Source organism: Boleophthalmus pectinirostris, unplaced genomic scaffold (assembly GCF_026225935.1).
Source record: "Boleophthalmus pectinirostris isolate CB_2022bp ecotype Guang Dong unplaced genomic scaffold, ASM2622593v1 HiC_scaffold_13, whole genome shotgun sequence".
In the NCBI taxonomy this organism is placed as follows: domain Eukaryota; kingdom Metazoa; phylum Chordata; class Actinopteri; order Gobiiformes; family Gobiidae; genus Boleophthalmus; species Boleophthalmus pectinirostris.
Window position 1 is genome coordinate 1,287,957 of NW_026571036.1, and position 12,500 is coordinate 1,300,456.

General features: G+C 42.3%; 1 protein-coding gene across 1 annotated transcript in view; it reads left to right on the forward strand.

Annotated features, from left to right (window-relative positions):
- The window catches only part of xrn2 (5'-3' exoribonuclease 2), a 63,053-nt gene that overhangs the window by 13,342 nt on the left and 37,211 nt on the right, over positions 1-12,500 (forward strand). The window contains 3 exon segments of the mRNA XM_055149175.1: positions 31-75; positions 193-278; positions 743-878. Coding sequence (XP_055005150.1) covers positions 31-75; positions 193-278; positions 743-878 — 267 coding nt within the window.

The window sequence follows — 12,500 nt, forward strand, 5'->3', positions numbered from 1 at the left end:
AAACCGAAATGATTTTGGTTTTGTTTTCAGGACGCGGCTCAGTCTCTGAAGGCCATGATGAGGAACGGAGGAAACGTGAGTCCCGTTCGTCGTTTTCACTCAGTTTTGTCGTTTTTCGTTCGTAAAATAAACCCGATGTAGAAGAGTCTGGAGCTGCGGCGGTGACGCTCACGTTTAACCTCCTGCTCTCAGTCGTCTGCAGGTCCGTCTGACCCTCGCGGCGTCAAGAGGAAAGCCGAGGACAGCGACAGCGAACCGGAGCCCGAAGACAACGTCCGGTAAAAACATTCACTCTCATTTAAGTCCAAATAAAAAGAATAAACACACCAATCAGAACTCATGTTTTTAAACCAATGAGGCGAACCTGGTCATTTTAAAGCTGATTAGTTTTATTGTGTTTGTGGTAAATGAGGCTCTGGACTTTTTTAATTGACGTCTGTAATTAGAGAAAGTGAAATGTTTTTAGTTCTAAACAAACTCCACAGAGACGAGTCCAGGAGGAAAAAGACACTTCACTGTAACAACTGATCAACTCTCCACAAACATTTATCAAACCTGCCACTGTGTTTCCATCCATGAATATTTAATGTGTGTTTATTGTGTGTTTTTGTGTGTTGTGTGTTTATTGTGTTTTTGTGTATTTATTGTGTGTGTGTTGTGTATTTATTGTGTGTTTTGTGTGTTTTTTGTGTATTTATTGTGTGTGTATTGTGTATTTATTGTGTGTGTTTGTGTGTTCGAGGTTGTGGGAGGAGGGCTGGAAACAGAGATATTACAAAACCAAGTTTGACGTCGACGCCACAGACGACGAGTTCAGGAAGAAAGTGGTTCAGTCGTACGTGGAGGGGCTCTGCTGGGTCCTCAGATACTACTACCAGGTACTGATACTACTACTACTACTACAGATACTATTACAGATACTACTACCAGGTACTGATACTACTACTACTACTACAGATACTATTACAGATACTACTACCAGGTACTGATACTACTACTACTACTACAGATACTATTACAGATACTACTACCAGGTACTGATACTACTACTACTACTACAGATACTATTACAGATACTACTACAGGTACTGATACTACTACTACTACAGATACTACTACCAGGTACTGATACTACTACTACTACTACAGATACTACTACACACTACTACTACTACTACTACAGATACTACTACCAGGTACTGACTACTACTACTACAGATACTACTACCAGGTACTGATACTACTACTACTACTACTACAGATACTATTACAGATACTACTACCAGGTACTGATACTACTACTACTACTATTACAGATACTACTACCAGGTACTGATACTACTACTACTACTACTACAGATACTATTACAGATACTACTACCAGGTACTGATACTACTACTACTACTATTACAGATACTACTATACGATACTACTACTACTACAGATACTATTTAGATACTACTACCAGGTACTGATACTACTACTACTATTACAGATATTACAGATACTACTACAGGTACTGATACTACTACTACTACAGATACTATTACAGATACTACTACCAGGTACTGATACTACTACTACTACTATTACAGATACTACTACCAGGTACTTACTACTACTACTACTTTACAGATACTACTACCAGGTACTGATTACTACTACTACTACAGATACTACTACCAGCTACTGATACTACTACTACTACACTACGATACTATTACAGATACTACTACCAGGTACTGATACTACTACAAGTACTACTACTACTACAGATACTACTAACAGGTGTGTACAAGGAATGCAGCAATACGGTTTTCCCATGATTTGATACATGTCACGAAACACGGGTCACGATATTGATTCGATTTTGACTAGAGCCCGACCGATATATCGGGTGGCCGATATTATCTGCCGATATGAGCACCTGGAAGCATATCGGCTATCGGCCAATATGCTTGCTGATAGGAGCCGATATTTCCCGTGGGCATGTTACACCTCGTTATAAATCTCAGACTCTCTACATCATGTTAATTTAATCCAATTTACAGATAAATGTCCAAATATGTGACTCCACATCAGTGTTTATCTGTGGAGTCATTTGTCTGTGTGTGTGTGTGTGTGTCGTACTGTCCCTGAACACACCACAGAGTCACGTGTGTTTAACTCAGACACAGATCCATGTGCAACACTGAGATTATTTTCTTATTACAATTGGTTTGAGTCTGGATTAAAAGGACATTTATTAGTTCAGACTTGTGATGTGGGAGGAGCCTGTGTGATGTGGGAGGAGCCTGTGTGATGTGGGGGAGGAGCCTGTGTGATGTGGGGGAGGAGCCTGTGTGATGTGGGAGGGCCTGTGTGATGTGGGAGCCTGTGTGATGTGGGGGAGCCTGTGTGAGTCCTGTGTGAGGAGCCTGTGTGATGTGGAGGAGCCTGTGTGATGTGGGAGGAGCCTGTGTGATGTGGGAGGAGCCTGTGTGAGTCTGAGTGTTGAAATATGTCGACTCTGAAGATAGTTTTGGTTAGCGGTTAGCTGCTGTAGCTCCTGCACATAATCAGTCTGTTTTCTATTGATCTGTTGTAAAGTGATTATATTGTTTGTATTTGATACTGAAGCTGCATTGATGTAAATGAGTGTGAACAGACGTGTGAATTATGACATTTGCGCATATAATGAATTACCGTGGCACGCAGCATTTACGGCTAAAGGCTAATAGCGCTAGTTTCTTTACTCTCTAGTCATGATGAGTCGGTCGTGATCGAAGCGGCTCTTCGATCCGGCTCTTTGAAGAGAACGACAGGAGCCTGATCCTTATTGGGAGTCGTGTTTTCTCTTTCTCTCTTTTTTTTCTCTTCACGTCGCGTTCAGACTCGTGGGAGTTTGACAGCGACAGCGGCCGAAAACAAAACTTTCAGAAATCTGCGTGTGGATAAATATATTCAGCATAAAATAAACCAGGACTAATCTTGGGGTCGAGAGACAGAGACCGAGTCCAGACACTCAGTCCTGGTTCAGTTCTGGTTTAGTCCTTTTGACATATGATGTAAAGAGGCAGAAGAACAATAAATGTTTCTTAAATAAACCCAGTTTAAAATCCACCAGAGCCAAACCAATTTTTTTTTCAAATAATTCAAGATACAGTGAATTTTTACATCACTAAATATATTGGCGATTATATCGGCAGCTCCAACTCCCATTATATCGGTTTCATATCGGCCACAACAAAATCCACATCAGTCAGGCTCTAATTTTGACACATTTTAAAGTGAAAAAGAAAAAAATCTCATGTCATTTTTTTCTGCTATTGAGTAAAATACGATAATGAAACATGAGACAGGTGCACTGGAGCAGAACTCGTGAGGAACTCGTGTGTTTTAGTTCGGTTGGTTCAGTGGTCGACGGGTCAGAGTTTAGATCCAGTGAAAATCAGAGCAGAGTTTCTAAATATTTTACACTTCGCTGCGTCTGAGGAGGACACTGAGAAAACAAAAGACACACGGAGCACAGGGAAGGACGGACACGCGTACTGAACAAACACGAGGATCGAATCGAGAGATCGGTATCGAACAAGTCGATATTATATTGAATACTGCTGTATCTCTAGTGTGAAATACTAATGAGTTCACACTGTTCTGACTCCAGTCACAACTCACTACCTCCCTCTTCCTCTTCTCCTCTTTTCCTCTTTCTCTCTGTTCCTCTCCACCTTCCTCTTCTCTCCTCCCTTTCTCTCTACCTCTCTTCCTTATTCTCTTTTCCTTTCTTTCTCTTTTCCTCTCTTCCTTTCCCTCTACCTTTCTACCTCCCTCTTCCACACTTTCTTTCTCTCTCTTCCTCTCAGTACCTCTTTCTTTCTCTCTCTTCCCCTCACTACCCCTCTTTCTCACTTCCTTTCTTCTTCTCTTCCTCTCAGCACCCCTCTCTTTCTGTCCTTCTCTCTTCCTCCCTTTTTCTCTCTTCCTCCCTTTCTCTCTCTCCCTCTTCCTCTCTCTTCAGTCCACTTTCTTTCTCCTGTCTCTCCCTCATTCTCTCTCTTCTGTCCCTCCTCCTTCCCTCCTTTCTCTTTTTCTCCGTCACGTGTCTCTTCCCGTTTCCTCTTCTGTCCTGTCCATTTTCTTTCTTCTCTCTTCTCTCCTCCCCTCTCTCTCTCTCCTGCTGTGTGTTAATTCCGTCTCTCTGCTGTGTGGCTCAGTGGGATTATGTGTAGTCTGGAGTAAATCCCGTGTGTGCGTCTTCGTTCTGTGGGTGCATATATTATCGGGGTCCCCTGAGCTCCGAGGCGTGTTCTGGCCCTGGTCCTCGCGCTTCTTCACGCTCTCCTCCTCCTCCAAAAAAGAAAAAAAAAAACTCCCAAACTCTGCAAATCTCCACAAACGTGCCTCATTTTCACTCACCTCCAATTTCAACTGCAGGAGATTCAAGAAAGGCATTAAAAAAAAACAAAAAAAAAACCACTCTGGACCCGGTTTGGTTCATTTTAAATGTCCAGACGTGTTCCTCTGTTTCATATCGCGCTGAATAAAGACGACGCTTTCCGCAACGGTCAGAGCACCAACACCGACGGAGGTGCAATAAATACTGAAAAACTTGAATTAAGTAAAAGTAAAAACCGACTTAATTTAAAATGTAACTTGAGTAAACGTTACTCGGTTGCTTTTCATTATTTGATGTAAAAAAGGATGAATCGTAAATCTGATCCAGCACAAGTCGTTTTAATCGACTTTTAGGTGCTTTAGTCAAACTTTGTTCAGTTCAAACTTTGTACATTTTAAAGGAAACTGAGCGAAATCAGTTTAACAAATTGTGAATGTCTGTTTGACCCACAGAGCTGCTTTTCATTTTCTCATCCAGTTTCTTTATTACACCTCATTTACAAAACCTCTGCTCTGAACAGCTGAATGGTCTGTCGTGCGTCTCTGAACACGTCTCTGAACAGCTGAATGGTTTGTTAAACAGATCTGAAGTGTCTGTCCCCGGGGACTCTCTGATCTGATCCTCTCTGGGGACTCGGAGATCCTCCTCACGATGGACCCTCCAGAGTCCTGGACCCGGCCCGGACCCGGCCCGGTCTCACGTGTATCTGACATCAGCTTCCAAATATCAGTTTTACTCTTTACCAAACTGCCCCCACTTCAGTAAACTGGAGCCAGGATAAATACTGAGTGTTAAACATGTTTCATCTGTCACATGTTGAACAGTGAGTCGTTGTTGGAATAATCGTGACAGTTTTCATGTGTATTTTTGGTCTTGTCTTTCCTGTTTGTGCTGCTGCCTCTTGACCAGGGCATCAGGTTTAATCATATTTAACTTTATGGTGCTTGTGGTGGGACTTGATTTTAAAAAACAAAACATCCATCCATTTTCTTTCGCTTATCCGGGGTTGGGTCGCGGGGGCAGCAGTCTAAGCAGGGACTCCCAGACTTCCTTCACCCCAGACACTTCCTCCAGCTCCTCCAGTGGGACCTGAGGTGTTCCCAGTCCAGTCCAGAGACATGGTCCCTCCAGTGTGTCCTGGGTCTTCCCCGGGGCCTCCTCCTGGTGGGACATGAACACCTCCTGAGGGACACGTCCAGGAGACGTCAGAACAGACGTCCTCGCCTCAGACGCTCCTCTCCACGTGGAGGAGCAGCGGCTCTACTCCGAGCTCCTCCCGTGTGACTGGGCGCTCCCTTAGAGACAGGGTGAGGAGCTCAGACACCCTGCGGAGGAAACTCATTTCGAGCGCTTGTATCCTCGATCTCATCCTTTCGGTCATTACCCAGAGCTCATGACCAGACAAAACAAAACAAAAAAACAAAATCAAATAAATGACAGGCTTTGAAATTAGTTAATCTAAATTAATCACATGACAGGCTACAGGAAGAAATATTTGTATGTGTTGGAGTTTGTCTTGAGGGTCGAGGAGCTTCTGTGAGGTGAAACTCTTTTCTGTAGTTTCAATATGATAATGATAATAATGATCTTTTGTCAGTTCTTACATCAGGTCGTTTTTCTGAATAAAAACGTCCCGTCCGGCAGAACCAGACACTTTCCTGCTCCTCTGTCGCTGTGGAACTGTGTGCGTCAGTATGATTGTCGTACCATGACACTGTGCACTGACAAATGTTCCACATTGTTTGGCAAACTGCGATTTAACATGTTAATATTTTTAATGTATTGTTTTCTTTGTAATTAATGCATTATTTATGTTTAATGTCCCACCCCTGTGTGGTATATTTACAAAACCCTGCTCAGTGGGGCTGTGCAGAAATATCAATATATCGTTCAATGTGTTAATACAGTGTCAGTATCGTTGGCTGATGTATCGATATGTCACCAAAAGTATTTTTTTACTAAATTATTTAGTTACAGTTACTAGGGCTGTAACGATATCCAAGTTTCACTATACGACAGTGGAGTCAAATAAATTTTGTTCCGGGGCTCGTGTCCAACCGACTTTGATCCAAAGTGTCGATCAGAAAACTCATGTCATATAAACCCCAAAAATAACAATAAGTTCAAATATTTGTGCAGAGAAACACAAATCTATTACACAGATCTTTTTTAACTGATGAACTCTTTCTTTTACAAAATATTATAATATTATGAACAACCTGAAACTTTAAGAAAAATACAATTTCAACACAAAGTTTTAACATGAACTTGTGCAGGATTTTCCAAGAAAAATTGACTTTGCACACAACAGAAATATAATTCTAACATTTTATTAGAAAATCAGCCGAGGGCCAAACTAAAGGTCTTGGAGGACCGGATCTGGCCCCCGGGCCGTATGTTTGACACCTGTGCTATACGATATCGTCACAGTATGAAACTCATTGTACGATATTTATTGCGATATTGTGGGAAAGTTCATGATATGTTGGAGGCTCACAAGATGTAACGATATCCTAATTTTTTGGTACAATATACATCAACTGTAGAATATTTATTGTGATATTTTGTGGAGATAAAACTTTTAAGTTTTGTCGAGACGTTTTAAGAGGGAAAAGTAAAATATTAACTCAAAAAACTAAGTTAAAAGTATTAGAGCTGTTATCTCTTCTTGTCGTCTGCACTGAAATGGAGCAAAGGATCATGGTCTGTGTAGTTCCTCTGTTAAACCACTTCTTGGTGCAGCAGCAGCTAAAAAAAACACTAAAGGTTCATTCACACCAAAGTGTCAAAGTGTCCAGTTTCTGTGTAAAGTCCATGTGGACGAGCGACTAGAGCGTCCTGCCTTTTTGCTGCACGTCTTCAGCGTCAGCGCGGCGCGAATCTGGCGTAGACGCGGCGCGTCTTGAGCGTTTTGGCGTTGACGCTCTACACGCGCGTCCGAGGCGTCAGAAGTTAAAAATGCGGAACTTTTCGTGTCAGTCGCGCCGCGTCGACCAATCAGGGACGTGTATCCAGTGACGCAGCGATGTTATTATCAGGAAGAAAAACCCCAGAACCAGAACCACAAACATGAACGGAACATGAATATATACACCACAATCACCCGGGACTAGACCGGGACTAGACCGGGACTAGACCGGGACTAGACCGGGACTAGACCGGGACTAGACCGGGACTAGACCGGGACTAGACCGGGACTGATCCAGTGTCATTAGTGGAGTATAAACATATATACGCTCCAGTTGTCGAGTCGATCTCCTCCTCTGATGTTTTATGTGATAAAAACACTAAAGTCTCTGTCTGGTCTGACATTGTTTCAGGAAACGTCCAGGACCGGGCTCTTGTTTCCAGGGCAACGGACGCGCGTCAAGTATTTTTGTCCCGTTCGTCCACGGCGTCAAAGACACGAGCGTCGAAACTCAAATACAAAAGCTCCAAATGGAAACGTCAAGTCGTTTTTTGACGCTTTGGTGTGAACGGACCTTAAGACTTTGTGTCACAGACATGATTTAGACTTTATCTTTTATTGAACTGTATCGAATCGTTTTGAAATGTACAGATATGTATCGTATCGGCAACTTCTTACAGATATTGGGCCTGCTGCTCGAGGGTCAGTGTTGGATCGTGTCTTGTCTCGTGCGTTTCTTGTAGAGTCTGTGGTGTAAAACTCTCAATTTTTGGCCGTGGAGCGTCTTGTCTCCATGGCAACGATGTTCCTCGGCGTGACATTAAGCGTGCGTTTGGTCGCGTCGGGTCGTGTCTGCGGGCGCCCGGAGCGCGGGCCGGGCCGTACGAGTGTTCCGACCTCTGACCCCCGCCCTCTCGTCGTTAAATTATCCGCCGGCGCATTTCCATAAAACGCCGCGCTCGCCTTTTGTCATGCAAACGCCGCATTTCCATCTGAATGAGCCGCCGCGCCGTTACAGCCCACGTTTACTGAGCGCCGCGTCCAGGTGCACTCTGGGAAACGAAGGCCGCGCGAGCCCAAGGACGACCCGACCCCGACTCCGACTCGACTCGGCTCGCCTCGCCTCGCTCCGGCGCCGAACCAGCGAATCAACGCAGAGATGTAAACCAGGCACCAGCTCCGAGACGAGTGTTTAAAATATGAATGTGACTTGTTTAGATTCTGTTTTATTTCTACAGCACTTTTGTAACGTAATCCAGTACATTACTTACCGTGAGTAAAGTAATCTGAGTACTTTGGATTACTTGATTTGTGGTAAAGAAGCGAAGACGAGGAAATCGTAATAGAAGATGTTTTGTCGGATAAAAGAAAATTAAAAGGAAATGTAAAGTCTTTAAAAATATTATTGATAAAAGAGGAGGAGAAACAGTCCAAGCAGCACGGTTTAGTCCTGGTTTAGTCCTGGTTTAGTCCTGGGTTTAGTCCTGGTTTAGTCCTGGTTTAGTCCTGGTTTAGTCCTGGTTTAGTCCTGGTTTAGTCCTGGTTTAGTCCTGCCTGGTTTAGTCCTGGTTTAGTCCTGGTTTAGTCCTAGGTTTAGTCCTGGGTTTAGTCCTGGGTTTAGTCCTGGGTTTAGACCTGGGTTTAGACCTGGTTTAGACCTGGGTTTAGACCTGGTTTAGACCTGGTTTAGTCCTGGTTTAGACCTGGGTTTAGTCCTGGGTTTAGTCCTGGTTTTAGTCCTGGTTTAGTCCTGGTTTAGTCCTGGTTTAGTCCTGGTTTAGTCCTGGTTTAGTCCTGGTTTAGTCCTGGTTTAGACCTGGTTTAGTCCTGGTTTAGTCCTGGTTTAGTCCTGGTTTAGTCCTGGTTTAGTCCTGGTTTAGTCCTGGTTTAGTCCTGGTTTAGTCCTGGTTTAGTCCTGGTGAGACGATGAGAGACGAGTGTTTAAAATATGAATGTGACTCGTTTAGATTCCGTTTTATTTCTACAGATCTTTTCATAAACAACAACCGTTTCCAAAATTCTGCACGAAACAAATAAAACACGTCCAATAGAAATATAAAATAACACTCAAATGAACTCCACAGCTCCTCGTTAAGAAAATAAAACGAGTCAAACCAACATGAAAATAAATAATAAAAAGGTTAAAAAAAACCATAAAACTAAAAGCCAGAGAGGAGCACACAACTCACACGGTGTTAAAAGCGAGAGAATAAAAGTGAGTCTTAAGATGAGATTTAAAACTTCACTGTGGGGCTTTTCACAAGAGAAATTTTCCATAAAACGAGACCAGACGTTTTTCAGGTCATAATTAAATCCCGGTCTTTGAATTTTTAAAATGTGTAGCAAAAAAGTATAAATCAAATACCAAATTTAAAAATAGTATATTTGATTGTATTTTTTATTTTATTTTACGAGATTTCAGTGTTTTGGTTTTGGTGCTCAGAGCTTTTCTAATATTTATTGTTCTGGTGGACGATTCTTCTGGAACATCATTTTTATACAGTGGAAGTTCTGGACAAACACCAAACCAACAAAACTTCAGCAGGAAACGTCCACAACAACTTCAGGAGCTCAGCTGTCCGTCAAACACATGAGCCAATGGGAATGCACCATGGAAACCCCGCCCACCTGTCACACCTGTGCCAAAACTGAAACTAAAAAGTCCAACGAGAAGAATCGGAACTAAAGGAAACTGCAAAAATAAAATGTTTCTAAAGAGGCAAAGACAGATTTTACACGATTATACAAAAAATTTGATTGCAAATTTATTCATTTTATTTTACTGTTTTTGTTAGAATTTTTATTTTGGTATTTTGATTTCTACTTTTTTGCTTGATGTTTTAAAAAAATGGATTCCATCTTGGTCTTGGTCTTTATTTTTGTTCAAGCCAAATGAACCATTTTGACGTCACCGTGATTCGTGTGAACTTGTGTTTCACCAAACGCTTCACACTGGACCTGCCCAGACGCTCGCCTCTCCATAGACTCTGCACGTAAACCTGACGCCCTGACGCCGCGGAGCCCTGTGGAGATCGACCAATCAGAGGAAAGTGAGGAAAGTTCCACAGCTCTGAATCGTGATGGGACATTGTTGAGATCATGAGTCCATTTATCAGCAGATTTCTCAAACCTTCACTCGATCTTTCTCCTGACGTGTGCCCAGTCTGGACGTGTTTTATTCTGTGAAAACTTTTCCCTTTTTTTTTTTACAAACTAATGTGACGGTCAGAGAATAAAATAAAGAGGCGACGATTGAAGATTAAAGTTTTGTGCTGAACCTGAGGATCTGGAGCTGGAGTCTGTGGACGATCAGGTGACTGAGCCGAGGCCGGAGCTGCAGACGAGACGCAGACGCTGGTTTGGATCTGAGAGACGGAAAAGAACTTTTAAACCGTGAATCTTTGTGAACGTTGCAGTAGAGTGTGTGTGTGAGAGAGTGTGTGTGAGAGAGTGTGAGAGAGTGTGTGTGAGAGATGTGAGAGAGTGTGTGTGAGAGAGTGTGAGAGAGTGTGTGTGTGTGTGTGAGAGAGAGTGTGTGCAAAAAAGGAACGAACTTAGAGAGGAACAAAAGAGAGGAACGAAACTGAATTGAAACAAAACGAGAAAAGAAAAGAAAATCAAAGAAGAGAACAAACTTAGAAAATCAGAACAGAACAAACAAAAGAGCAGATGAAAAAACTTAGAAATCAGAACAGCAAAAACGAGATCCAAACTTAGAAAATCAGAACCAGAACAAAACGAGAAACAAACTTAGAAAATCAGAACAACAAGAAAACAAGAAAAGAAAAACAGAACAGAACAACAAAACGAGATTAGAAAATCAGAACCAGCAAAAGTTCAAAACAATCAGAACAAACGAAATCAAAACTTAGAAAAGACCAGCAACAAAATGAGACGATCCAAAACTTAGAAAATCAGAACCAGCAACAAAAATAACGATCAATACTTTGAAACAGAACCAGCAACAAAGCAAAATAATCGACACCTTAATAGATTATAGCCTCGAACTGCACCAGAGGATCCAAACCTTAAACAATCAGAACCAGCAACAAAACGAGAGGAACCAAAACTTAGAAAATCAGAACCAGCAACAAGACGAGTGGATCCAAAATTCAATAAATTGTGTCCAGGAACTGATCAAGAGGTTCTAAACTTAAACAATCAGAACAAAGATCTGTGCGAAAGGATCGAAAAGTCCTCGGTTAAGAACCAGAAGCTACAGATCAGGTTTAGATCGGGTTTCAGACCTGGTTTAGTCCTGGTTTAGACCTGGGTTAGACCTCGTTTAGTCCTGGTTTAGTCCTGGTTTAGACCTGCCGGTATTACATCATCCGTCCGGTATTATGACATGTCTCTATTTACTCTGTTTGTTTTTGTTTCGCACTCATGCCTCACAGCAAGAAGGTTGTGGGTTGGATCCCCGGGTGACCCGGGTTTTTCTGTGTGGAGTTTGTGTTTCTCTTCGTGTCTGGATGAGTTTCCTCCAGTTTCCTCCATCAACACAAAACCTGCTCCAGGTCCATGAACAGTTGAGAGTCAAAGACACTTAAACACAATCAATTCAATCATTGTGTCCTTAGGCAAGACACTTCACACACATCGCCTCGTATGAAAGCGGTGTGTGTGTGTGAGTGATGGTGGTGTTCGGAGGGACCGATGGCGCCGATTGACATGGCAGCCGCGCTTCTGTCAGTCTGCCCCAGGGCAGCTGTGGCTACAACAGTAGTTTACATCAGCAGGTGTAGAGTGAATGAATAATGCTGAATAATGTTCTGTAAAATATCTTTGTGACAAAAAGCGCCGTCTCTATTCATGTTTTATATTTGTGACTACAAAATAAATCAACTATTCTAAATATTTTAAAATATATCAACATTTCATCATTTCTAAATCTAGTTATTGAAAAAAAACTAAATCACACACAAAGTCGGACTCTCCTGAAACTCTGAGAGAATCGAAACAACAAAAATGTAGAGCTGTATCATAATAATTTAGTAAAACAAACCAAAAACTACTCTGGGTGATATATCGATACAGCAGCCCACGATATCGATACTGTATCATCACATTAAACAATACGATATATCGATATTTTTGCACACCCCTAACGAACTGATGCTGAGTCTGAGGACAACGACGCAGAAGAGTTTGTGTGGCTCCGTTTCCCTCCGGAGGTCGAGGTCGAGTTGTTCAGAAGTGACACGAGGATGAAG